The sequence below is a fragment of the Castanea sativa genome, chromosome 6 (assembly GCF_040712315.1).
Source record: "Castanea sativa cultivar Marrone di Chiusa Pesio chromosome 6, ASM4071231v1".
Classification (NCBI taxonomy): Eukaryota; Viridiplantae; Streptophyta; class Magnoliopsida; order Fagales; family Fagaceae; genus Castanea; species Castanea sativa.
Window position 1 is genome coordinate 39,722,224 of NC_134018.1, and position 24,357 is coordinate 39,746,580.

Below are 24,357 nucleotides of genomic sequence, written 5' to 3' on the forward strand. Positions count from 1 at the left end.
AAAATCTGCCAAACAGAAACAGAAACAGAAGAAATTGGCAATGGAGTTTGGGAGCGAAAAGGGGATGAGGTCGAAAGTGAAAGTGAAAACGAGAACCGAGAAGGTGTCACTGGAGAATTACATTGATTTCGTTCTCTCTAACAAGCAAATCGATCTCACCGTCAACTTCCTCAACCAAGTCATCTCTCATTTCGCTCTCTCTTCTTCTTCTTCTTCTTCTTCTAATTTCATTTCTTGCTTCCAATTTCGGTGAATGTTTTTTGTTGAATTTTGCAGATTATCAACATGCACGGGTTCAAGAAAATCCACAAGTTTCAAAAGGTGACAATGAAATCACACTCTCTAATCGCTCTCTCTCTCTCTCTCTCTCTCTCTCAATTACTGAAACTAGCTATATGTTAGTATTAGCCTCTGTTTGATTGCTGAGAAATTAGATGTGAAATAAATTGTAAATCAAATTATATCAGGAAATGCCTTAATTAACACCACTGTTTGGCTGCCCAGAGAACTAAGCAAAGAATAGGAGTGTTGTTTTACGTTTCTGTCTATACTGCTCTGAATCAATAATGAAGTTCTTAGCCTGTGTTTAGTTCTAGAGAAAATGAAAGGGAAAAAAAAAAAAAAAAGTTGATGAGTACTATTGACTTGACGTGATATTTTCGTTTCCAGAAAAAGTTGAAAGCTCAACAAACTCTGCCAAAATCTCACACTGGAATCAACTAAGAACTAACAACAAATTGTATATAATTTTTATTTTAATAGTGTTTTTCGTACTTTCGAAAGCTCAATTAAGTGTTATTCTATCATATGTACATTTTCTTTTACGTTTCTGTCTATATTGCACTGAACCATCAATGAAGTTCTTAGCATCTGTTTGGTTGTAGAGAAAATGGGAAGAAAATAGAAGTTTCAGTTTCAGCTCAACAAACTCGGCCAAAATCTCAGACTTGAAAAAACAATCAATGAATTGCATATAATTCTAGTTTAGTTTTAATACGTTTTTCTGAGCAAGAGTAACCAAACGGATCCTAATGACGATATCGTTACAGAAAGTGCTGACGGACGCGGTGAACACACTGGATCTGGTGGATCCGTCGCGATCAACACTAAACGACAACGTTTCGTGCTTCGCGTTCTTGACGCTGGAGGACGTAATCTTGGACCTCTACGACCTCAATTGGCAAGAGTGCTGCGTCACCTCCATCCAAACCGTCAACTCCTGGAAACACTGCGGCGTCGTTTCGGGTGGTGCTCCCGACCCGATTAAGCCCAAGGCTTCGGATCCGATAGGAGTCGCTGACGTTGACGTATACGGCGGAGAAGGATCCAAGTCGTCGTGCGTGGTCGGGTCGGAGCACTCGGGATCGGAGCGATGGTCCGGCGCTGGGAAGCTGGTGCCTAAGAGGAAGAGATCGAATTTGATGAAAGGAGGGGTTGGTGGCCCCCCTTCGGGTTGCGTTTCTGTCGGATCTTTCGGGTCCTGCTGAATGGATCGAGTCGGGTTATTTCTTGCGTTTTGGCGGGAAGTCTGGGGTGTGCGGTGGTAGATCTGTGGTTTGTTGAAGAAATAGGGGTATTTTTGTCTTTCAAGTATTCTCACCTTCGTTTAAGGACTTCAGACTTGCGTACTAGTTGGGAATTTGGGTGTTTCTGTATTTAGGAAGGGTATTTCATTCACACTTGCACAGTAGTGACAGCTCTTGTTGCGTGATAAAGTACGAAACAAACTTAATCGAGTTAAACAAAAAAAAAATTCGAACGCCTCTGCTTTGAGAAAGGGTTATTTTTTTCGATCATTGTCTTTTTGTACCATATAATTCGCATTCTATTCTTGAAACCATTGTGCATGTACAAACTATCTGAGATTAACTTGCAGGAGTCAATTATGTTCCTAAATCCGAAGTCAAGAATTACAGCAATCATTCATTGGTGGGGAGCAAAAATGTTTCAGATTTGACGTGAGGATTTAAGGATAATCCAATAGATGGGATAGTATGTGTGAAGTTTATGGTGACTATATATTTGCCTAAAAACGATAATTGCATTAATTTTTTGTCATCACTAGTGGTTGTTAAAGTTATATGAATTTTGTCATCACTAGTGGTTGTCAAGTTATATGACATAGTATTGATTTGATATATCGCTAAGGCTATGCATTGTATTAATAATTTTTTGGTCATCACTGGTGGTAGTCCGATTATATAAAAAAAAAAAAAATTGATTTGACATATTATTGTGGCTGTCACTAATGTCTTATTACTCAAATGAATTGCATTTAATGATATTTTGGTCATTTTGAAGATTTGGGGTATTTATTTTTTTTGGAGGGTTTTACGGGTAGTTTGATTATTATTATTATTATTATTTAGGTATACTTCAAGCATTGGAGGTGTACAGACTACAAAGTATTTCGGTCATTTATGAAAATTTTAACAGCATTTTTATCATTTTAGAGGTCTCCATGGTATTTTGGTTATTTTATAAAAAGATTGAGAAATGATTTGTTCTCTTAAGGTTGAAAATGTCTTATACTAAAATATTTTACGTCCCTAAAGAATATAAAACATTTTCAACCCCAAATAAGGTGTTTCTTGGTAAATAAACAAAAAATGAGAGAGAGAGAGAGAGAGAGAGAGAGAGAGACACTAAGTTTTGTGTAAGAATTATGGAAATTAGAAGTGAGGGCAAAATGGCAAATGGACGAAACTTTTTTTTTTTTTTTGACGAAAGAAGATAGACGAAACTTGTTGAATTACTTAAAGATTTGCCAAGTATTTCAACAATTTTCTCTGCCTTTCACTTATTCTTTAGCAGTAGATAAGCACGTGCCCTGCATTATTATCAGGTAAGGGACAACGCCAACGGTACAAGCCCAAAGAGGGAGAGCACATGCTGCAGAAAAATAAATGATTCATTTAACAGATAAATACAAGTTCAAATCAAACTCTGCTCCAAAATTGTTCAAGATACTAATAAAAATATAACTCACGAAATTTGCAGCAGCCATAAACGTTTTGTAACACACAAATATATTTAAAAATTAAACATCTGACATTAAAGTTGAAGTGCACAAAAAATTGATATTAAACTTCAATATAATCATGCAGGCTCTTCAAAAGATGAAAAAGCCTTTCAAGTTATTAAAGATGACTATCAAATAAATGAAGTTCTTCACAAGAATCATCTTTCATTGATCAATTCAGAAATCATTTGTTCATTCCTGATGATGACTCTCAGTTAATTGATGTTCTCAAGAAGATTCATCTTTCATAGATCAAGTCATAGATCATTTTTCCATTCATATTTTTAATACCAAATGACAAACCAACCATCAAGTTTAACAGACATTTTAGAGATTGATATGTTGACCATCAAGCTCATCAGGCTCCACTTGCATACAGACGGGTCCATTCCTTTGCTGCAAGATTCAAATAAACAAGGGCCAGTAATAAGTAATGATGCACATGACAATAATGCCTTGTAGACTCAACTGAAATCATTTCATCACATCAGATCAATTATTTTAGGGTGAAATAAAACATTTTTAATCCTTACATAAAAACAATCAATATGGGTATAAGATAAATGAAAAAGTATCAACTATGGAACTTTTCTAGGTCACATGGCTACATCTTGGTATAAGCTAATGGAATAACTAATATGATTATTCATATTACCTGTCTCAACAGCTTCAGCTTCATTTGTCTTCCAATGCTTTGCAATGTTCTCAGAAAGTGGATCATCAGGGTTTGGAGCACTCAAAAGAGCTTGGATGCTGACACAGTAAATAATGCAACATTGAAATAAACTCAATTAGCTTTGCTTTAAATACCATATCACGACCCAAGATCCCATCATTTAAATTATCAAATTTTTTTTAACTACCTTTCTTTTCCAAGTGACCAACGTTAGATTTTTGTGAAACATAAGTACCATAATCCTAATATTACAGCAATCCTCTAATTTTTTTTTTCCTTTTTTTTGGGGGGGGGGGGGGGTGGGGGGGGTGGGGGAGAGACAAGTAGACATTTTCCAAACTTTCTAATGAAGGAAAACTACTTTATGTAAGCTTTTTAATCGAAGCACCAAATCACCTAAGCAATACTGTTCGGATTTGGAGGGCTGGACTCCATTTATCTTTAAGAATATCGAGGCATATCCTTCCAAGCTGCATGAAAATACCCCTTATATTCAGCAATAAAAAACAACTAATTTCTGGCCAAGGAAATGAGTTAAAGGGAGCAGGAACTACTTGCCTTATCAATATTAGGATGATATATTTTGGTCAGGAAGCGAACCTGTTACCAAAACTGAATGAGTTAAAAAATAAAAATAAATAAAAAAACCCAAGGTTGGTAAGCAACAACCCAACTACAGCAAAGGGAAAAAAGTTAAGAAGCACACAGGTAGAAGAAACTTAAACTAAGACTTTCCTCAAAAGAAATTAAAATTAATAAAATATACTTAATGGCTATGTTAAAGAAAGAACAGCCACAAATTCAACCATTATTTGGTTTCTGTATGGGCCAGAAAAATGGATAAACAAACAGAATGGAATATTACAAGATACACTGATTTCTTCCACTCTAGTAAAGAAAATCATTTGAAACACAGCAGTGCAAAATGTGTTTTACTATAATGGAAACACTTTTACATGAGTGACAGAAAAGAACAGAAAACTGAGTGCCTAAATCAAGAATCGGGAGATTATAACTTGAATGGTTCTTATCAGCATAAATTATACAAGTCACAGATCAATATTTATATTGTAACAGTAACATTTCAGCAGAATCTTTGCATGCATCTCAGATATTTTGAAGTCAAACAAGTCCAATATTAATTGGAACCCTCCTGCTTATGCTTTAGTATTTACCCTATTCAGCAAGGCATTAAATCAATTGGTCCCTCCACAGGAAAATAGGCCAGATGTATCCATTAGTTTAGTACCATGGAAAAGTTTATCACATGATATAGCTAAGTAACTTCCACCACTGTCATTCTAGACAATGAAGCAGATTCATGTTCATAACTCTGCATGTCTTATATAGATGGACAATGGCTTCCTTTTCTATGAAGTAAATTTTATGTCATAATGCTGCCGTTCTCATACAATACATTTCCCTTTTGATAAATAAATAAGTCATTGAAAAGTGCAATAGGGTCACAACCCAAGTACTCGGAGTGTCAATACAGCTCATACAATACACTTTCTACAATGATCATGTTATTTGACATTGCAATTACTACAAACCAGCCTCTTTCAACACCATGTTGAAAGCTCTTCAGATCTGATTCTTAAGTGGACCAATCAAAGCCTATATAAAACTGCAAAATACTAACAATTTTATCATACAGGCTTCAACTTACTTGTATGTAAGTTAACTTCTACCCTTCATTTGAACAATGAAAAACAAAATCTGGAGAGCTTTTCTCCACGATATTGAGTGTAAGCTCAAACCATCAATTGTTTCATATATGGAACATATATTGTGTTGAACATGGACTTTATTAGTAAAATTATTTATCTATGCTTGAAGAACCTATCTGATGCTTCAAACATATATCCTGCACTAAGATACTAATAATAATTGCTATACAGATCTCAAATATCTGTGAGTTTTACTAAAATGACCTTACAAACCTCAAATATTTTAGTCCTGTAAATTTCTTTCTCCAGTAGATGGTGCTAATGGAAGGTAAAACCCAATTAATTTTTTTAGTTACTAAACTTCTAAGTGCTTATCACGACTATGCAATAACCAAAAAATGCAAAAGCATAGATTTAACATGCTGGGCTGAGAGAAATCTGGTACAAGTTTAAACAGGCCCAAAAAAGTCTACGCATGCAAAGATGAAAAAAAAGTTTATATACATAAAGATGAAAAAAGAAAAGAAAAAGAAAATGCATGTGACTCAGAAAATTTTAATTAACTGCAACCAGTGAGATTTTGGATTCACAATACTCTCATTTTAAATGCCAATTGACCAACATCCACAAAAGGCAAATTATCCAATAATATTATAAAAGATATTAACTTCCCAACATTTTTATTTTCGTTTTTCATTCTTTTGAGGTCAAACATAATGTATAAGCTTTCAGTAGCCAACATTCATGTGATAGCTAAACAGATGTAATTAATACAACAAAAAATGACAAAGTTTTTGGTTATAACTTCTTGGCATACCAGGTGTCACCTCTACAGAAGCATAACACAATTAAACAAGAAAATGTGATAACAACAAACATGCCACTTTGAAAGTGCAACTTGTTTGCATCTATTAGTTGCATGGAAATTACCATTAGACTTCAAGTCCCAAAAGTATATTTACTTAAAAGTACAACAGCAAACAGATCATGGCCTAGACCTGTTTAAACATTCACAATCAGATAGACAGGAAAAGAAAATATTAGAAAATGTAAGCCACACATCTCTTCAGACAAGCAACCATATGAAACAGCAGATATAACTGCATCTGGGCTCTCAAGCAAGATAGCGGATGAATGCCTTCATAATGATCAAATGTGTTGGGGGACCACAATTTGACTTCCTACAACCACTCTAAAAACAGGCTCGTGTGGTGTGATGTCGAAGGCCATAAAAGATTTGAGTGCGTCTTCCTCATCATCAATTGGTTTTGAGGTGGAATGACGTAGCTCATGGTTCGACAAATGGTACAAGAGCCAGGGTCATGAGTTTGAGTCACAGGTGTGTCATTGTGAGGGAGGGATTGTTGGGGGACCGCAATTTGACTCCCTACAACTACTCTAAAAACAGGCCCACGTGGTGTGATGTTGAAGGCCATAAAAGATTTGAGTGTGCCTTCCTCATCACCAATTGGTTTTGAGGTGAAATGGCACAACTCATAGTCCGACAAAATGAACAACCATAGAACCTCAACGAGATAGCATAAAACGGCATCAAAATATGCCTAAATATCATATTACCTTAGGAGCGGCCATTGGATATTCTTCAGGGAGAAACAATTCTAATTTGAACACTCCACCTATATAAAAATCAAGATATAAGAAATTAGATCATATATCAGTAGATCAAAAGGGAAGTTATCAAAGAGACAAAGTGATAACAAATGCTTTTATTAGGTTCCAAAAAATCTGCAGGATATTATCAGTTATATGGATGTCCTTTGTGTAATGATCATTCACAAAGAAAGAGGCAATAAAAAAATATTATAATCCATAGGACTAATGAAGGATTCCAAATTCAAAAGTGCCAACAAAGAATAATTGTAGGGGGGAAAAATCCTATAATGCAGTCAACAAGAGAAACATTGCTATTTTTATAACTACCTTCATATGGAGATTGAGCTGGACCAAGAATCATAACATTGAAGTATCGCATGTTGTCCTCAGAAGGAGAAGCACTTATTCCAGGAGCTGTATACAAATGTCACAAAACATGCATAATACAATTAAGCTCTTTGATTAGAACTGGCATTTTATGAGAAGAATCTACAACAACGTAGCAAAACAGGTTTAATCTTCATAATGTAACCATCCCATACATGATATAGCTAAAGAAGGCTTAAGTGACCAATCATTTCTAGCTTCTTGACATAATAATTAGTTTTGTAAAATTTGAGCCCCTGCCTACCCCACATTGGCCAACACATGGAAATGATAACTTAGGATCTAGTACAGTGATGCAGTTACTGCAAGGTTAATAATGGCTACTAAATGTTGGGTCAGAGAGGGCAGTGTCATTCATGATTTCCAATCATTAAAGAATTTTACTTCTATTCTTTTTAAATAGCTATAGCAGCCCATGGGAACATTAAAATTCTAACAATCAATTCATACCTCTAGCTAAATTTAACTCAGTTCTATGAACTCATATTGTACTTTGGATGCCTTCCAAATTGAGAAATTGATGTTGCTATGATGCACAGATCCTTTTGGCAAGTAAGATATTGTAACCCGAAACAAACTACAGTAAACTTGCATTTCTAGGTTACCCTACTCTGTAATTAGTGAAAAAAGCTGTTGGTTTTTTTACTTTCTTGACTACTATTATCACTAGTGTGGTTCAGTTTGGGTGTAATATGGAACAATGGAAGATACTATTAGAGGTAGAAAACTCAAACCAAGTTTTGTTGGGAACAAAAGGTCTGAGGTGGTCTGACTGAAGACCTAGTCTTATCTAGGTAATACCATGGAGACAATGACAATTCAGGTTCCTGTAATTGCCCCCTTTATTCAGGGTAGCCTAACGTGCAATAAAAAACAAATACAATGGAGTATATAGTTCCATTTGACACTTTCCATGAGAAAACGTGCTGCTTGTCCACAGGAATCTACTATCCCAAACCTGGGTAGAAATATATCCATTGAAAATATTTACCAGCAATTGTGCATAGGGTCAAATGCAAAAAGAAAAAATGCTACTCCATCCTGAACATGATTTCCCAAAACCTATCACTAACATACAACTACCACTTTTTCACCCCTTTCACAATCATCTATTAGTATCAAACTTATAATAAAAGAAAACATGAAAACCAGTGAAACATTACCATAAGACAAATATCTTCTTTTAATAGTCTCAAGGGGCATTTGATTTGTGCAATCTTATCAAGATTCCTACTACTTTCCATGACTGTAATATCATTTCCAAATTTGGTTCATTCTTACACAACTTTTTTCCCCTCACCTTCCTACAGATATGGCAATACAATGTTTTAACTTTTATTTGAATGCGATTAGCATGTGTAACGGTTGTAATCTCAGATTAAGATAATTCCACTTCTTTTATCTATGTTATTACATGCAAGGATTTTTATGAAATGACAAGAATAGCCTTACATATATATGGAGTTTCTTTTGGAAATCCAAGATAAAAGTTGTGATTATTTCAAGATACTTTTTTGTTTATCATTATTAAGTAGATTATTTTCAAGAATTTTATATTTTAATAAGTAAAATTCACTAAAAAAAAAGGCCACTAAAAGGCACCACCTAAGTACACTGGAAGTGTACAAATTGATACATTAAAATTAAAGGATAAAATTACATCGATCAAAGCAAATCAAGCAAAGCAATGAAAGAAAAAAAAAACCCAAAGCATTTATCCACTCCAATAAAATCTTGAGTAAATGCTTCAGATCATGAGCTCCTCTCTCGCCAAAGACCCCACATGAGGAAATGAGGGATCGTGCTCCAAATCACATCATTACTCAACTGCCAAACTTGGCTTTCCAACTTGCTAAAAGCTCCACAAAACCTTTTGACATACCGTCGTAATACATTCCCCAAGGAATCTGATAGGAACGAAACGTAGGAACCCTACATTTCCAGGAGTTTGATATGAATCCTATAATCTAAGATTCAGCAAACTAAACAGCCGGTAACATTCCAGTCAAATGCATTGGAAAACTATGGTCAATAACTGAGAATCACCCCACTCACAAAACCGGCCCTAGTACAGTTTTTCTTATAAACCAAAATTTCACAAACTATAAAGGAAATATAAAAAAAATTTCCAGGAACTTTAAATCCTCGTTATAAGAAGTGATATTAGGCCCTAAAACCCGGGTTTAGAAATATTCTCAAAAAGTACCCAAACATTAAACAAAAATTCCATGGAATCAAAGCGTAAACCTAATTACCACCACCATCAAAGCAAAGGCATCAGCTCAAATTAGAGAGTTTCTGACTCTCAACAGCTCCAAACACATAATCTAGCATAAATTAAACCAACAAATCTAACCGCAAATAAACAAATTTACAACCAAAGAGCGAGAGAGAGAGAGAGATAAAAAGACCTGGTTCACTGAGAAGCCGCTGGGTTTCCTGTTCAATCAGATACAATCAAAGATCAAAACCACAAACGACGATACATACATACATACATACATACATAGAGAGAGAGAGAGAGAGAGGGAGAATAGTATAAGATCGGAAAGAGAACCTTGATAATTCGTCGAGGAAGATTACTGTTCGCCATTGATTCTTCGAAGATTTGGCGAAGAGAGAGAGAGAGAGAGAGAGGAGTTTGCAGGTGAAGAAAGAGAAACGCAGAAAGAAAGAGAGAATTATATGGGGAAGGATCTAAAAGTTTTAAAGGCACGCTAATTAAGCTAAGTCTTCTTATATAGTGGTTCCTATTCCTTTATTTATTTTGATTCTTCTTTCTTCTTTCTTTCTTTCTTTCTCGTGAGTCGTGGGTTATGGCCAAATGGGCAATTATTTGTTTTTTCATTTTTTTTTTGTTTTTTTTGGGGGACAGTGTGTGTTTTACTTTGCTGGGTACCTAATGTTTCTCACTGACCAATCAACCTACTTTACCCTATTTGCTTCTTTTATGTAGATGTAGAACTTTTATTTATTTATTGAAAGTTAGAATCTTTATTAGAACTTTTTAATCTATATTATAGAATGTCATTTTTCACCTTTTATCCGCCAAACCCTCCAGCTCCAGCTACTAGACTATTTTTTTTTTTTTTTAATGTTGTAAAAAGATCAGAAAATACATATTTGATTGTAGTAAGCTTTGAAAATTTTCAAGTTTACAAGCCCATAATTTACCTTAAAAATGTGATCCATGATTATTTTTCATTAAAAATTAAAAAGTTTGAATTTTTCCAATTTGAATCAAGCCATAAACCTGTAGAAGATCCAAATTGAGCACTATTTTGGTTTTCAAATATATATATTAACAAAATGTATAATATTGAAGAACATAAATATATATACAGTTGAAGTAGCTTATCTTTCCATTGTTTTCAAGCTTGAGCTCGAGCTCGCGATTTTTGTGGTAAATCCTAGGCTTAAATAATTTGACTCATTTAAGTAAATAAATTTTCTAATTCCTTTTAAAAAAAATTAGCTAATTAAGATCTATCGGATGGTGAGCTCATTGGTCTGGAGAATGATGTACATTAGAAGAAATTAGGTTCAATTTATTGAATTATCAATAATCTTGTTTTTTTTTAGAGTATTTTTTGTGTGTGGGTGTGTGTTAACATTGGGCAACCCCAATGCAATAATCTTCTTCCTTTCAAACCCTATGTCAGGAGGTCAAGGGTTGTTTTGAACTCAAAAGTCAAGAACTAAAAGACTCCCCTATAATTTTAGGAGCTATCAAACCCCATCTCAAAAGTCAAGACTTAAAGACTTAAAAGACACCCCTTGGTTTTTTAGGAGCAGGGCCTTCGATAAACTCTGTTTTTTTTTGGGGGGGGGAGGGGGGGTGTGGGTTAGATGAACTCAATCATTCGCATAATTTTCTTCCCAAACCCAAATGCTCCAAACTTTCAATTACATAGGTACATATCTTTTCACATGGGTCGATGATAAATTTCTAAAATCATGTGATTACACCACTAAAGCTTTTAGAACTTTTTAAAAGCCCACCTAATAGTTCATGTAATCTTACTTGTCCACATAATTTCTTGTGGGTTCTTTTTGTTGTCTTGTCATGTGTTGAACTCTAATTGGCGAGTTTATGCCTAGGGGTTGAGTTCACAATTCACATTAGCGAGGAAACCAATGACAATCACCTATTTTAGAGAGAGATCGTGTGTGAAATCATTTCTATTGTCTTGTCACGCATTGAACTATAATTGGTGAGTTCGTGTATGGGGATGAGTTCATTGCTCACATCAGCAATAGAAGCAATGACATTACTAATGCACTCATTGTTTTGCTAATTGAGTGAGAGAGATAAAGGAGGGAGAGAGTTGAATATGAGTAATAGTTCGCATTAATGAGAGAGGACAAACGTTACATGGAGAGACGAAGAAAAAGGAAATTACATTTGCTCAAATTAGAGAGATAGAGAGAGGTTGAGTTCATTGCTCATATTAGCAAGGGAAGCAACGATGATTAGAGAGAGAGAGAGTGAGAGATGACTATGAATAATAATTCGCATTAATGAAAAAGGATAGACGTTACATAGGGAGACGAAGAAAATGGGAATCTCATTTTTGCTACTCAAATGAGAGAGAGAGCGAGATGAGTAATAATTTGCATTAATTAGAGAAGATGGACATTAAATGAAGATAAAGAAAAATAGAATTTCATTTATGCTACTCAAATGATCGTAATACTTTTTTTTTATTTTTTTATAGATACTTATAATAATTACAATATACTGTTAACGCCGTAGTTCGAATTCTTTTTCCTATAAACTTTCAAGCACTTTGCGTACAATGAAGTGTAAATTAAGTTGCAAGACTCTTAACAAATGATCATAATACTTACTGACTTTTTGAATGTAAGTAATGAAGGTTTTAATATGGAAATGAAATGAAATAGAAATAGAAAGTTCGGTTGGGTAAGTTAATGTAGATGGCTTCTTAACTAGCCTTGCTTTTTATAACAGTATTCAGGTTCTGTAAAAATATCCTTTAGAAATCAGGAAGAGCTTGTTTGAAATAGTGGGTATTAGAAGAACTTGAACTTTGGGCAATGAAACTCATGAGAGATTGAGCTAGTTTTGCTTTATGCTAAGCGTGATAGGTTGGTTGATCTAGCTTAATCTAGTTTTGTTGTTATAAGGGACTATAAATTCATAACCTTTCCACTAACTCTATTGAACTCAATTGGTGTCAATCTACCAAGGGCCTTGTAGTTAAATTAACACCACTCAATATTTCTAACAAAGGAGTTCAGGGTTAAAATCCCTCTCCTCTTAACTATCCAATTATCAAAATAAGAAAAACAAAAAGACTAATAATACAAAATTAATTGTTTTAAAATCATGAGGTATTCTCTTGACATAAAGAAGGCTCTGACCATAATTGTGTTCCAACTCAAATTATTAGTATTTTTCGTAAATAATTATATAGTCTAGATCGACCTAGCACACATTCAATGTGGGAATATTCAACAGTGTCTATACAACATCTTCACAATCTAAATCCGTCACAACTTTAGACAATTCAGGGTATTACACCCTGTAAAGCTTAGTAACAAGATATCTGTACACATATCAAGGTACTTACATAACATAACACAGGCATCAGCATCTGCCAGGAAAGTTATACAATTGCTATACGTAGACTCTTGCTTCCAGTCTACTTAGAGATTATCAAGGGTAATTACACCAGAAGCATGCAGGTTATGCAGCATCAGGCATAAAGCTCACAATAATAAATAAACGTAGTACCCAGGGCAGGAATACAGGTGTGGTACTAGAATATGGCAAAATATCAGAACTTCTCCACTCCGAAGTTACAAGTACCAGTGGCATATGATAGAGTCTCTCAAGATCAATGTATAATCATTCCTGTCCAAGATATTGATAACAATTTGTTGAGTTGAATCAATTTCACTTTTCTTCGTTATTATGTAAGTTGATTATTCTTTACTAAAAGAAGAGGGGGGGGGGGGGAGGGAGATATTTCAACAGCTAATGGGATGGTAACAAATGATTTAAATTGAAAAGGCAAATAATGCAACATTTTCTCTGGGAAAAAGGGATTTTTCTGTGATTAAGAATTGATTGATATAGAAGTGCATATAATGTGTGTTCGTGCAAGGGATCATGTTCCCTAAATTGTCAACAAAAAGAGAAAAAATTATTTTTAGTTCACCATTTCTATTGGTGTGAAATTGTTGAAGTACTATCCAAGGAATTATAGGTTACAACATTATTCTTTCTCATCAGAGCCAAATTAGTCCTCCAGAGCACAAGCTTCCGAAAGGAGAGGTTCACAGGAATGGTGGACGAACATAGGCAGATCCATTGAAGCATTTGCAACGGACTTATATTCTTCTAGTACTTCCACAGTCATTGATGTAATATCCTGTACATAATTGCACATCTTCAGGTATAAGAGGATCAAAGTACAAGCAAGCAACCAACTTAAATTTTATTGTAACAAAGTCTCTTCAGCCTCAATATATGAGATCTCATGGGTTGCAGAGCTTTTTATCAGTTCACATAAGCATGATGTGCTCATTGTTTCATTTTAAAGCTTTTAGAGCGAATAACACCTAGAAGCCTCCCAGACAAACTGGTACATAAAAGAAATATTATGCTTTATTTGAGTTTTTGTTCCTGACTATGTCATTAATTTTTTACCTTGCTGTTCAATCCACGGATGTAGCCAACAAGTGTGAGCTGGGTCTGCTGGCCAGATATGCAGTCAATGTTTCCATCAATTATGCAAATATGCTGCAAAAAGAGAACCAAAACCTACATGATTAATTTTGTGTTGACTTACAATAAGCAACCTGGGTGCATTTTTAGAAAAAAATTTAAGATCACATAAAAATTAGTAGAATCATTGCTGAAGGGCCCTCAAGACCAACCTATTTTCAACTTTCAAGTAAAGAAAAACCAGATAATCAGAAAAAATAGTCATCCCATTTGATTATATTTCTTTCTTTAAATATAAATTATATAATTTGAGGGTCAGCCCAAAAAATTATTCACTATACATTTTTTTTTTCTCCACAACTAGTTACACTACACTATAATTGGAGGGACAGCCCAGAAAACTATACTGTGAGGATTTATTGGGCTCATCAACCAACTTCAACTTGTTAGTTGTTACTGAATATTCGTTCTACTTCTTCATTTGAAGGGTATTACATCCCAACTCTAAGAGTACAGGGAGACCATCATCAAATTGCTCACCATTGTGGTGATCTCAGTATAGCACACATGGGACATCTGAGAAACTAAGTGAGAATTGGTCATCTGTGGGACTTGATGACAATACATTATTTTCCCTAGGGAGTGATCAATACGTGGAAGACCAAGCCTAGAAATGACAATAACAATACCTGCCTAGTAAATTACCAATGCCTGTGGGGGTCTAAACAGGAATGGTGGATTACAGGCAGTTAATCAGGTGAGTTCAGCTACATTAAAATCATTTTCACCGATGTCTCAGTAGTAACAGCCAGTAGATATCTTCAAACCAACTTCATGCTCTTGAGGATTCAAACTCAGGATGTTGACCCCAACTAGATCACGAGAGGGAGACATAGCTAATAGCTTAACCACAACTTTAGACTCAATAATGGAAAGGGCTTATTCTAAAAGTGCCGAGGAAAGAAAAAACTTGCATTGAATTTGTTAATAATAATATAGACCCATTTCGAATTGTGTCCACATACAAGGACATGAAAGCAAAAGCTAATCGAATGGCCAAGAGTTGAGTACTCACAAATTTTCTCTTAGAAATACAGGAACACTGATCCCATCCAATGCTAACCACAACTTTGAACCTTTTATGCGGATCAACTTTGGCCCAACCAAAGTAAACTCCAAAAATTTGGTCTGGAAGAGCAGATACTCCATTCTCTGGATATATGTTTCAATGTTATTAAGAAGACAGAATACATACTATTACAATATTAAAACCAGAGAATCATAGGAGCCTGAAAATTAATGAATGCCATAGTCAAACAAGAAAAATGATTAAAAATATGTTAAATCTTGTTTTAATCCTCAGGTTTCTTAATTCCAACCATAGGGGAAAAAGCAGTGACTTTGGTTGACAATTAAAAGGTCAGATTGGCCTCTGATCTGTTCAATGAAGTAGAAAATTATGTATGGAACTTGAGACATAAAGTAAAACCCAGAGTTGAAAGTAAGTTGTCTATGATACTAATGTTATCAAACTGCTATTCAAATAATATCAAGGTGAAGAAGTTAAAACAAACCTATGACTTCACACACAGAGCCGTTGACAGATACAATGTTCACATGAATTGGTTCAATAGGTAATGCATTATCTACCCCTGAAACCATTATTTAAACCAAATCATTCAATAGGGAAATGAAGTGCATAGGGCTATAAATTTAAATAAGATGAAATATTTACAGTCGTCCAATGGTGGAAGACCCCATTGCTCGGGTTGAAATTCGAGAAGCGAATGAAGCACAGAATCTGCTAGGGCATAACAATCAGTTTCACTATGGGATGGAACAGCAACTACCTTCATTTTTGCTGCATTAGCTGCTCGAACACCAACCCTATAGAAATGTATTGATCAGTATTGGTTTTGTGTGTAACAAATATAATAACCCCATAGAAGTGAGAGCTTGGTGCATAGGGTACGACTTTTACGACCTTTCCCCAATGTATTTAATTCTAACAATTATGAATATAATTCTTTGAAGAAAGTTACCATTAGATTTATTAGAAAAACCAAATGATCCACTCAATATTGCCATGCAGTTATTGATGTATACAGATCAGAAATATATTTTGTAGAACATACATCATCCAGATAGTCCATCACAAATCACTATGCTGGCATTCACAAGCTATTAGACATAATTGTAATTTGTATACTGAAGAATGTTGGGTATGCTGGTTTAGTCTTTCACTGAGAAGCTTATGTAACAAATATATGTTGTACTGACAGTTGCAGTAAGGCTCTTAAATTCAGACATTATCACAAGTTCTTCATAAATTTTGATTGCAAATTTCTAGCAATAATCAGAAGTCAGATTATTCTGAACATGCACAGGAGAGGGGAAAAAGTGTTATTCAATCAAAACTCCACTGGAGTATGGCACAGATAATAATATATATATATATATATAATTTTTTTTTTTGATGAGATAATAAGTGATTTCATTAGAGAGGCTTAGCAGCATTTTTGTTTTGAATTATATATAGATAATTGCTAGTTTAACTTACAAAGAGTCTTCAATCACCAGGCTGTGATCTGCAGTTACACCCATTCTCTTTGCAGCCTCTTCAAATCTGTTAACAATTTGGGAATCATATGATTATAGAAAAAAATTAAAATGACAATCAAAAGTGAAATTTCTTCATGAAAAAGAAAAGAAAAAACAGAGGTAGTTGGATATCCGGTGGAAATGGTTCCCTTCTCATACATGAGATTCTTTGGATTTGACAAAATTTTTTCTTTCACATGTTGAGAATCATCTCAGAATTTCGCCCAAAAAAAAAAATCTAATTATTTTTTAAACTTTTACTCATGGTGACAGAACCACCTTCTAGAATGGTTTTATGTATGGAAGGTTCCATTTCCATACAAATTCAATGCAGCCTTAATTTTGCTCTGAAATTGTAAAAAACCTTACAGATCTGGAGAGGGCTTTCCCGATTTGACCTGGTCACTTCCAAGAATTACTGAAAAGTACTCCTTCCAACCTAAACAAATAATTTAGATGAAAAAGAATAAATTGATGTGGAAATAGTGCAGTGAAAAACCAATCATCTATTAAGAGATTAATTGCTATGCAACAAAAGAGAACAAAGAGGAAATACAAACAACTGAGAAAGCTATGCCCTGCAACTCTAATGGATAATACACTTGTTCAAAGTAATACACACACAAACACAAAACAGAAACAGAAAGAATAATCCAAAAAGAAGTTGTTTGCCAATAGAACTCTGACCCAAGATTAACATTAGGATTACATACTTCAAACATGTCCTAACTTTGGTTTTTAGTGCATGCTGGAATGTTGGCTGCCTATAATTTGTTCTATAGGTAAATTTACAATAACTCAATGATGTTATCTTATTTCAAACCACAGCCATTGTAGATGCTAGACTCAATTCAGAACCTTCACCATGGACTTGGCCTCTAGTATCCAAGATTAGCATTACATGCAATTAGCCACCAAGATATGAGATAGTTATGGAGAAAAAAGCAAGTGCTTTAATGAAATTACATAATTCAACTAATTCAGGCATACACAAAATATAAGAGGATGGAAATGTCAAAGCAGGAAAAAAATCTTGGTAATGAAATCAAGCAATACTATGGACCGAGTGACTACTAGCCTGAGATTTTTATATTCTACATTAAACAACTATTATTTATTTGGTTGTTTGATTTGGTAGGGTTCAGTGACCTATATTAACAAAAAAATGCAATATAACACCCTTTCACCCCAGATTACTAAACTTTAAGGAAAGTAATTGGAATAAAAAGATTTCCATCATTCCATGAAAGCAGTAATTTATGTAAATTGCTTCTCAGTGATTGGTAGATTTGATTAATTTTTTATTTAACCAGAAGAACTCTAGCACAAAAAAATTGATAGGACACTTACATCCTCTGCTTAAGAAGTTAAGAACAACTACTAAAGTTCTATTCCTGCACTTGTGCGTTTGTCCAACAATTGCTGATTCAGAAAATGTAAAGGGAAACTATGATGATGGTGAAACTCAATCAGGAGTGTGTAATCCTTTTGTATCCCCAAAATGTCACAGTCAGACACATTGTAAATATACAAAATATTTTGTAAACTTCGGCACTTCACTGTAATGAAAAGCACCAGTTGGAACAACATGCATGACTTACTATGATCCACACACAACAAAGAGAGACCTTTCAAATCCATGTTTATCAATTTTCACAGCAGCTCATTTTATCTACGCATAAGGGGGAGCTTCAAGAAGATCTCTACAAGAAATGTCCATTATGTTTATACAGATCAAATTACTCTAAATCTGTTAAACAACTTCGACAAGTATTATGAGCTATGATAAATCATTTGGCGACAACAATAATTTCAATGTCAGGTCAGATATTTCTTTTTCTAATGACAATATTAATAAAGTGAATTGGTAGAACACGAATCAGAGATTAAAGAAAGGCTTGATTGAAACTAATATCCAGGAAAGTCAAGAAAGACAACCTTTTTGGAGAGAGATTTTTGCATCTATGTATTCTCTTAAAGAGTTTGAAGCAAGAGCAAATGGCACTCCATGTTTATGGAGATGTTTCATAAGTCGATTAGCCCCAGGAAGTGGTTTTGCTTGCAGCCACCTAAAGGTATACAATGAACGAGTTAGAAGACTACACAAACGATGCAGAGATGTAAATACAAGTATGTTCGGTACAAGAAAGGTTATTTCCATGCTAACATTAAAAAGTTGAAGCATTTAAGGGTGAACAAAGTTCTCTGTGTTGCTTCAGAGCAGTTTCAAGCATGCGAAAGCATTTCATTGCATGCTAAGATGTAAGGGCCTTGGAAGCAATTGAAGTTCTCTAAGAATAATATTGCCATATACTGGTGTAGTACTTAAATTAGTTATTTATAACTAAACTAGTCTAGTTTCATTAACCAAAACTGTTATGTCAAGAAACAATGAACACAATGGAAGATTTCTTCTGAAGAAAATCATTAAAATCCAAAGCAAATCAGCTAATGGCTCAACAAAGTTTTGGCGGTAGACTGTTGAGATAAAAATTATGTCTCTCATCCACTGTCTCATCTCATGCCAATTAGCAAAATCAGTAACTCTTTCTTCAGTAAACTCTGAAGCTTCATCATATTAAAATGGACCATATTAAATCGTTGAGACCTTCCATTCATGATTTAGTTAATTTTGTATTGGCATAATTTATTGAATGACCAAACAAGAAATGTTCTTTTGTTACCATAATTTATTGTTTCCACTTTCTAGCACCTAGGCTGGTCAAAAATATAAAACTCTGTTTGTAGAAAGGGCCTGGTCAGGGTTTTGACTTTTGAGAGTGCCAAAAAGGGCCTGTTCTGGGTTTTGACTCTGTTGGTTTGGTGTACTGTAGACACCGATGCAGATTTTGGATCACATGCCAAATAATAATGATTTTTTTTATGTGACTAAATAATAATGATTTATATTAAATTTTTTTAAAGATGTGATTTTTTGGACTCAAGGTTATCTCAATATAGAACTGACTAACTGAGATTTCCCTCAAAAAAGAAATATACATAGAATTGAGATTGATATCATCCACTTTAGTAGATGATCACTTTTTTTTGGGATTATCTATCTAATCAAATTTTGATTATAAACAATCACAATTCACAACTTCTTAAACATATTACATATATACCTTGCTAAAAAGAAAATAATCTTAAGAGAAATGTTATGTATATGACATTTTTACAACAAATTATTATAAATTGTTACTATTGAGCAAAAAATAATTTGAGTGATGATTTAAAATGAGAACAAATAATAATTTACTAGTTAAATTTGCTGTAAAAGTGCTATGAAAATATTGTAAATGTAGCACTTTGCAAATTTCACATTGTTGTTTTTTTTTAAAATATTTTTTTATATTCTTTTCAAACTTCAAATACATGAGGCTAGATTGAATTTATTTCCGTGTTTGATGAAATTTAAATAGGAGTTGTTTTCGTTTCCTTATAGGTCACGAAATTAGTACTATTTCCTCTCCCTATTCGTATAGAAGGACATTGGACTCCACCCTATTTAAACATTCTTGAGTCAAAGAAAATACTCTCATTGAATCGCCTCCACGGAAATACAAATTATTCCACCCGTCACAACAAAACCCACCAAATCGCACTTTCCAATCTTCAAGCCACCAAGAAGGATCTGGTCTGGTCAGCTCTGGTGAGTCCACTTGGTCCTTTTCCTTGTTCTGATTCTAATTCTAATTCTAATTCTAATTCGTACAACTTTATTATTATTTTATTTTATTTATTATTCCTCAACTAAATTATTTAAGACCTGGGCCAGCCCAGGTCAGATCTATTGGTCTCAATTTGCCATTGAAAATATTCCATCAATATTTTTCTCTACGTGCTTGGTTTGGTTAGATTTACATAGCCCAATTTTGGATCCCAATAATCTTTGATGGAACATTTTGCCGGATTAGATTTAAACAAAGGCAATTTGAATAATAATAGGAATCAAGGCCATCATCATCAGAACCATGATGTTGTCGACCCTAGGGAATCTAGAGACCTAGATGAAAGAATACTTGCACATTTCAATATTGAAGCACCCACATTTGATGGCCAAGACCCAAAGGACCTCGTTACTTGGTTATTTACTATGGACAACTTTTTTGATTGGTACAACTTTCCAAACAACAAAAGAAAGGTCATGTTCGCCACAATGAAACTCATTGGTAGAGCTAAAACTTTCTGGATGTGTACCCAACAACTAAGAGCTAATAGAAACCAACCTCCCATAACCGATTGGGTAGAAATGAAGGAAAAATTCAGAGAGGAATATCTACCAAGTTGGTATAAAGCTATGCTTTTGGATGAGTGGAACAGTCTAACACAATGGAATAGACCTGTTACTGAGTACATGGACCAATTTGATGAATACATGTTAATATGCGATGTAGTTGAAGATGAGAGAATGACCTTGACTAGGTTTAGGAATGGACTAAATAGGGAGCTCAAGAGGGAGCTTATTCTAAGTCAGTTCACCACCTTAGCCCAAGCATATGCTAGAGTTCGAAGCTATGAATGGGCCAAAAAATCTGAGCTTGCAAGAACCAACAATACCCATCACAGATGAGATGATGACCCAATAAATCTGAGCTTATTATTCACCAGCACGTAAAGGATATATTGATGTTATTTTGGATGAGCAAATTTGTTTTCATTAGGGACAAAGGAATTCAACACTTTTCTTAGTTCATTGGAGAGGACGACCAAACTCAGATTGTACTTGGAGCACCACAATCAAGCTACTACAACTTGAATTTAACTTGATAGTAACTTGATAGAGAGTACTTCAAGAGCTGCTAGGAGCTACACTTGATGGGGCTTCCGTTACATGGTTGGATGATGGAAATTAATGCTAGTTGATGTTTTCTTTTATTTGATTTTTAGGACTTAATGTTATTGGATTTTATTCCCTTATTTAAAGTTATTTATTATGGATAGTTTACTTTTTTTACTTGGTGAATAATGCTAGAAATATAAACTATTTTACAAAAAAATTTATAAACTACTGATGTAGCGAGTGATTATTAGTAAATAAAAAGTTGTATTAATGGTAGGTATAGATGAAAACCAGTAAAAGATTGGTCACATCAACATTTTGTAAAAATATTATAAAATAGTTTGTAACTATAACATTACATTTATCCCTATTAAGCAAAATTATGCTGTATTAGTTTTTAGTTCCAGAGAGTATGCATGACACTAATCATGTTTGTGCGGTAATATTATAATGGCATGCTCTCATCCACATAGAAAAAGGTTCTTGGAATTTTCTTTCAAAGAACAAATAAGGATGGTTTTTGTTTTTTTATTTTATTTTATTTTAGAAACAAAGATACACACAAGGGCGACTGTAAAACCCATGATAACAAATATGCATGGTTAAGACTTAAGACTATAGAATACTAATAAAAGCACTAATGAAGATTGAGAAAAATATGAGATCCTTAACAGAATCAATGAATAAAGTATATTAATAATAAATGTTGCGAGATAAAACAACATTTATTATTAAAACAAAATTTATTATTTATGAAAATAATAATAATAATAATAATAATAATAAATGTTGCAAGACTATATTTCCACTCAGAGCCGGTTTGTTTAATTTAGTAGATGGGATACACACACACACACACACACACATATATATATATATATATATATATATATATATATATATATATATATATATATATATATATATATTGAGAAAGAGATGGTATATATACTTGGATGGTTATGATAGCATATTTCACGCGTGAAATAAAAAAAAAGAGGTGCTACGTCCACAACATTTTTACAACAAATCATAGGTGGTTAGTTGTTATAGGTTCAAATTTGAATCTAACACTAAGATTACTTTTTTGTCCCAACAATAACAACCAGTAACAACTTGCCACTTAGGATTTGTTGTAAAAATGTTGTGGACATATCATTTCTCATAAAAAAATAGTATGTTAAGTTATCAACCACACTGATGAAAAGATGCTTATCTTACAACAGTGTTAATAATGTTATGGAAAAAGATAGATGAAAATGACTTAAGAATAGAATGGATGAAGTGTTAGATTCTTGGTTCAAATTCCATTAATTGTATAGGTATAATTTATGATAGCTAAGTGAAAAAAATAACTCCTATATATCTAGCATATTTCACGCGTGAAATTTAAAAAAAAAAAAAGTATATTAGGATTCAAACTTAAAAGAAGCTTATCTTACATCATAGTGTTAAGGATAAAGGAAACAATAGATAAAAATGATTTTAGAATAAGCAAATGTTAACTCAAAAAATGTTTAGATCCTTTGTGTCAAGTCATGTGCATAAATGAGTAATGTGCATTAAACATGACAAATAAATTTCATCTTTTTATTGGTGGTTGGAGCCTTGAGCTTCAAATATGTTTACAACCAAAATGGATGAAGTGTGAGGTTCTTGGTTTAAAAGCTATTTTACATGTATAGTTTATAACTTAATAACTAATCAGTTATTAGGGGAAAAAAAAATTGGGTATCAAAATTTTTCACTTTTTTGTTTTTTTGCGGCTGCTATATTCTTTTGTAATTGGTATATAATAAAAAAAATTATCTCAAAAAAAGAGAGAGGCTTACTTTTGGCGATACATGGGAGTGATTTCTTTGATATATTGATCAGGTGTCAATGGGAGGGCATAGTCCTTAACAATTGCAGCAGCTGACTCCTTTTGTGTCATTCCCATTCGCTTCTTTTCTTCCCTTTCCATGTCCACTTCTTTCCCATATTTGGCTAAGTATTCTTTCAACAATCCCTTTGTAAGTCTCTCTATACATACAAATAACAAACGACACAGAGATATATATCAGAGAAACTCGTTATTTGAGAGAAATGAAAGAGGTGTGGTTTTTAACATGAAATTGTAGTTACAGACCTGTGTCCAAAATGGTTCCATCCAAGTCAAATATTACAGCCAAAATTTTGGTTTTTGGTTTGCAAGACTCACAGCAACTCATCTTTAAGCCAAATAAGAAATGTGTGTCTGTGTGTACGTGTGTGTGTGAGAGAGGCAGAGAGAGAGAGAGAGAGAGGGACAAAATGTGTGTGGGAAGTGAAATGAGAAAGGTATATATATAAAGCATTAATAAGAATTTATGCATAAAAGGAGGCGAAGGGAGGAATAAATACCCATAATGAGGAATGAAAGGCATGCCTAAAGCCATTGTGCTGGCCCCTGGGTCCTCTGTAGCGTAGGAAAACTCGTGCAAATTGTGATTGGAATGTGAGTTTTAGATTGAGAGGTCGATTCAATCTCAAGTCAGTTGAGCCACTCACGAATGAGAGTTGTAACTTGTAATTAGAATATTCGAATTTTGTTAAAGTATAATTAAGTTGTTAGTAACAAAAGTTGTGGATAGTTTTCATTATTTACTTTCCAAGAGAGAGAGAAAGAGAGAGATGGCTGTTAGAAGTGAGACTAAAAAAAATTAGTATTATATAAAATCAACTTCTGAATCATAAACCCAATAGAATATCTAATCTAACATGTTCCCCAATCTCAAAGAGAGAAACGATAACCGGCCCAAATTTTTTTTTTTTTCTTTTGTGCTGAACCTTGAATTCAATACAACATCAAACATGTTCCCCTATCACAAAGAAAGAAATGAAAGAAATTATTAAAATTAACAGGCCCTAATAATTTTTTTTCTTTTAAAA

At 33.8% G+C, this 24,357-nt stretch overlaps 3 protein-coding genes across 3 annotated transcripts; 1 reads left to right on the forward strand and 2 right to left on the reverse strand.

Annotated features, from left to right (window-relative positions):
- On the forward strand, nucleotides 1–1,944 carry LOC142641562 (uncharacterized). Its single transcript, XM_075816009.1, has 3 exons — nucleotides 1–178; nucleotides 277–321; nucleotides 1,050–1,944. The coding sequence occupies exons 1-3, from the start codon at nucleotides 41–43 to the stop codon at nucleotides 1,485–1,487; spliced, it is 621 nt and encodes a 206-aa protein (XP_075672124.1). The 5' UTR covers nucleotides 1–40; the 3' UTR covers nucleotides 1,488–1,944.
- A 1,068-nt stretch (nucleotides 1,945–3,012) lies between these two features.
- LOC142638834 (ubiquitin-conjugating enzyme E2 35-like) lies at nucleotides 3,013–10,199 on the reverse strand. Its single transcript, XM_075812895.1, has 8 exons — nucleotides 9,927–10,199; nucleotides 9,781–9,808; nucleotides 7,310–7,396; nucleotides 6,947–7,005; nucleotides 4,257–4,298; nucleotides 4,095–4,168; nucleotides 3,678–3,775; nucleotides 3,013–3,418 (listed from the first exon to the last, which is right to left on the reverse strand). The coding sequence occupies exons 1-8, from the start codon at nucleotides 9,960–9,962 to the stop codon at nucleotides 3,381–3,383; spliced, it is 462 nt and encodes a 153-aa protein (XP_075669010.1). The 5' UTR covers nucleotides 9,963–10,199; the 3' UTR covers nucleotides 3,013–3,380.
- Nucleotides 10,200–13,431: 3,232 nt separating this feature from the next.
- LOC142638835 (bifunctional riboflavin kinase/FMN phosphatase-like) lies at nucleotides 13,432–23,738 on the reverse strand. The gene is made up of 10 exons (XM_075812896.1): nucleotides 23,576–23,738; nucleotides 23,280–23,469; nucleotides 18,603–18,733; nucleotides 17,034–17,103; nucleotides 16,624–16,689; nucleotides 15,799–15,950; nucleotides 15,638–15,715; nucleotides 15,139–15,275; nucleotides 14,046–14,138; nucleotides 13,432–13,767 (listed from the first exon to the last, which is right to left on the reverse strand). Exons 1-10 carry the CDS (start codon nucleotides 23,655–23,657, stop codon nucleotides 13,636–13,638), a joined length of 1,131 nt encoding a protein of 376 aa, XP_075669011.1. The 5' UTR covers nucleotides 23,658–23,738; the 3' UTR covers nucleotides 13,432–13,635.
- Nucleotides 23,739–24,357: the final 619 nt, after the last annotated feature.

Excerpts from the sequence above, each read along its gene's own strand:
- LOC142638834 (XM_075812895.1), bottom strand. The coding sequence starts at position 9,962 with ATGGCGAACAGTAATCTTCCTCGACGAATTATCAAG. Across the intron at positions 4,169-4,256 it reads ATCATCCTAATATTGATAAG|CTTGGAAGGATATGCCTCGA; the intron begins GCAAGTAGTTCC and ends ATTTTCATGCAG. Across the intron at positions 3,419-3,677 it reads AGCTGAAGCTGTTGAGACAG|CAAAGGAATGGACCCGTCTG; the intron begins GTAATATGAATA and ends TGAATCTTGCAG.
- LOC142638835 (XM_075812896.1), bottom strand. The coding sequence starts at position 23,657 with ATGAGTTGCTGTGAGTCTTGCAAACCAAAAACCAAAATTTTGGCTGTA. Across the intron at positions 23,470-23,575 it reads TGGAACCATTTTGGACACAG|AGAGACTTACAAAGGGATTG; the intron begins GTCTGTAACTAC and ends TTGTATGTATAG. Across the intron at positions 15,716-15,798 it reads TCTTCCACCATTGGACGACT|GGGTAGATAATGCATTACCT; the intron begins GTAAATATTTCA and ends TAATGGTTTCAG.
- LOC142641562 (XM_075816009.1), top strand. The coding sequence starts at position 41 with ATGGAGTTTGGGAGCGAAAAGGGGATGAGGTCGAAAGTGAAAGTGAAA. Across the intron at positions 179-276 it reads CCGTCAACTTCCTCAACCAA|ATTATCAACATGCACGGGTT; the intron begins GTCATCTCTCAT and ends TGAATTTTGCAG. Across the intron at positions 322-1,049 it reads AAATCCACAAGTTTCAAAAG|AAAGTGCTGACGGACGCGGT; the intron begins GTGACAATGAAA and ends ATATCGTTACAG.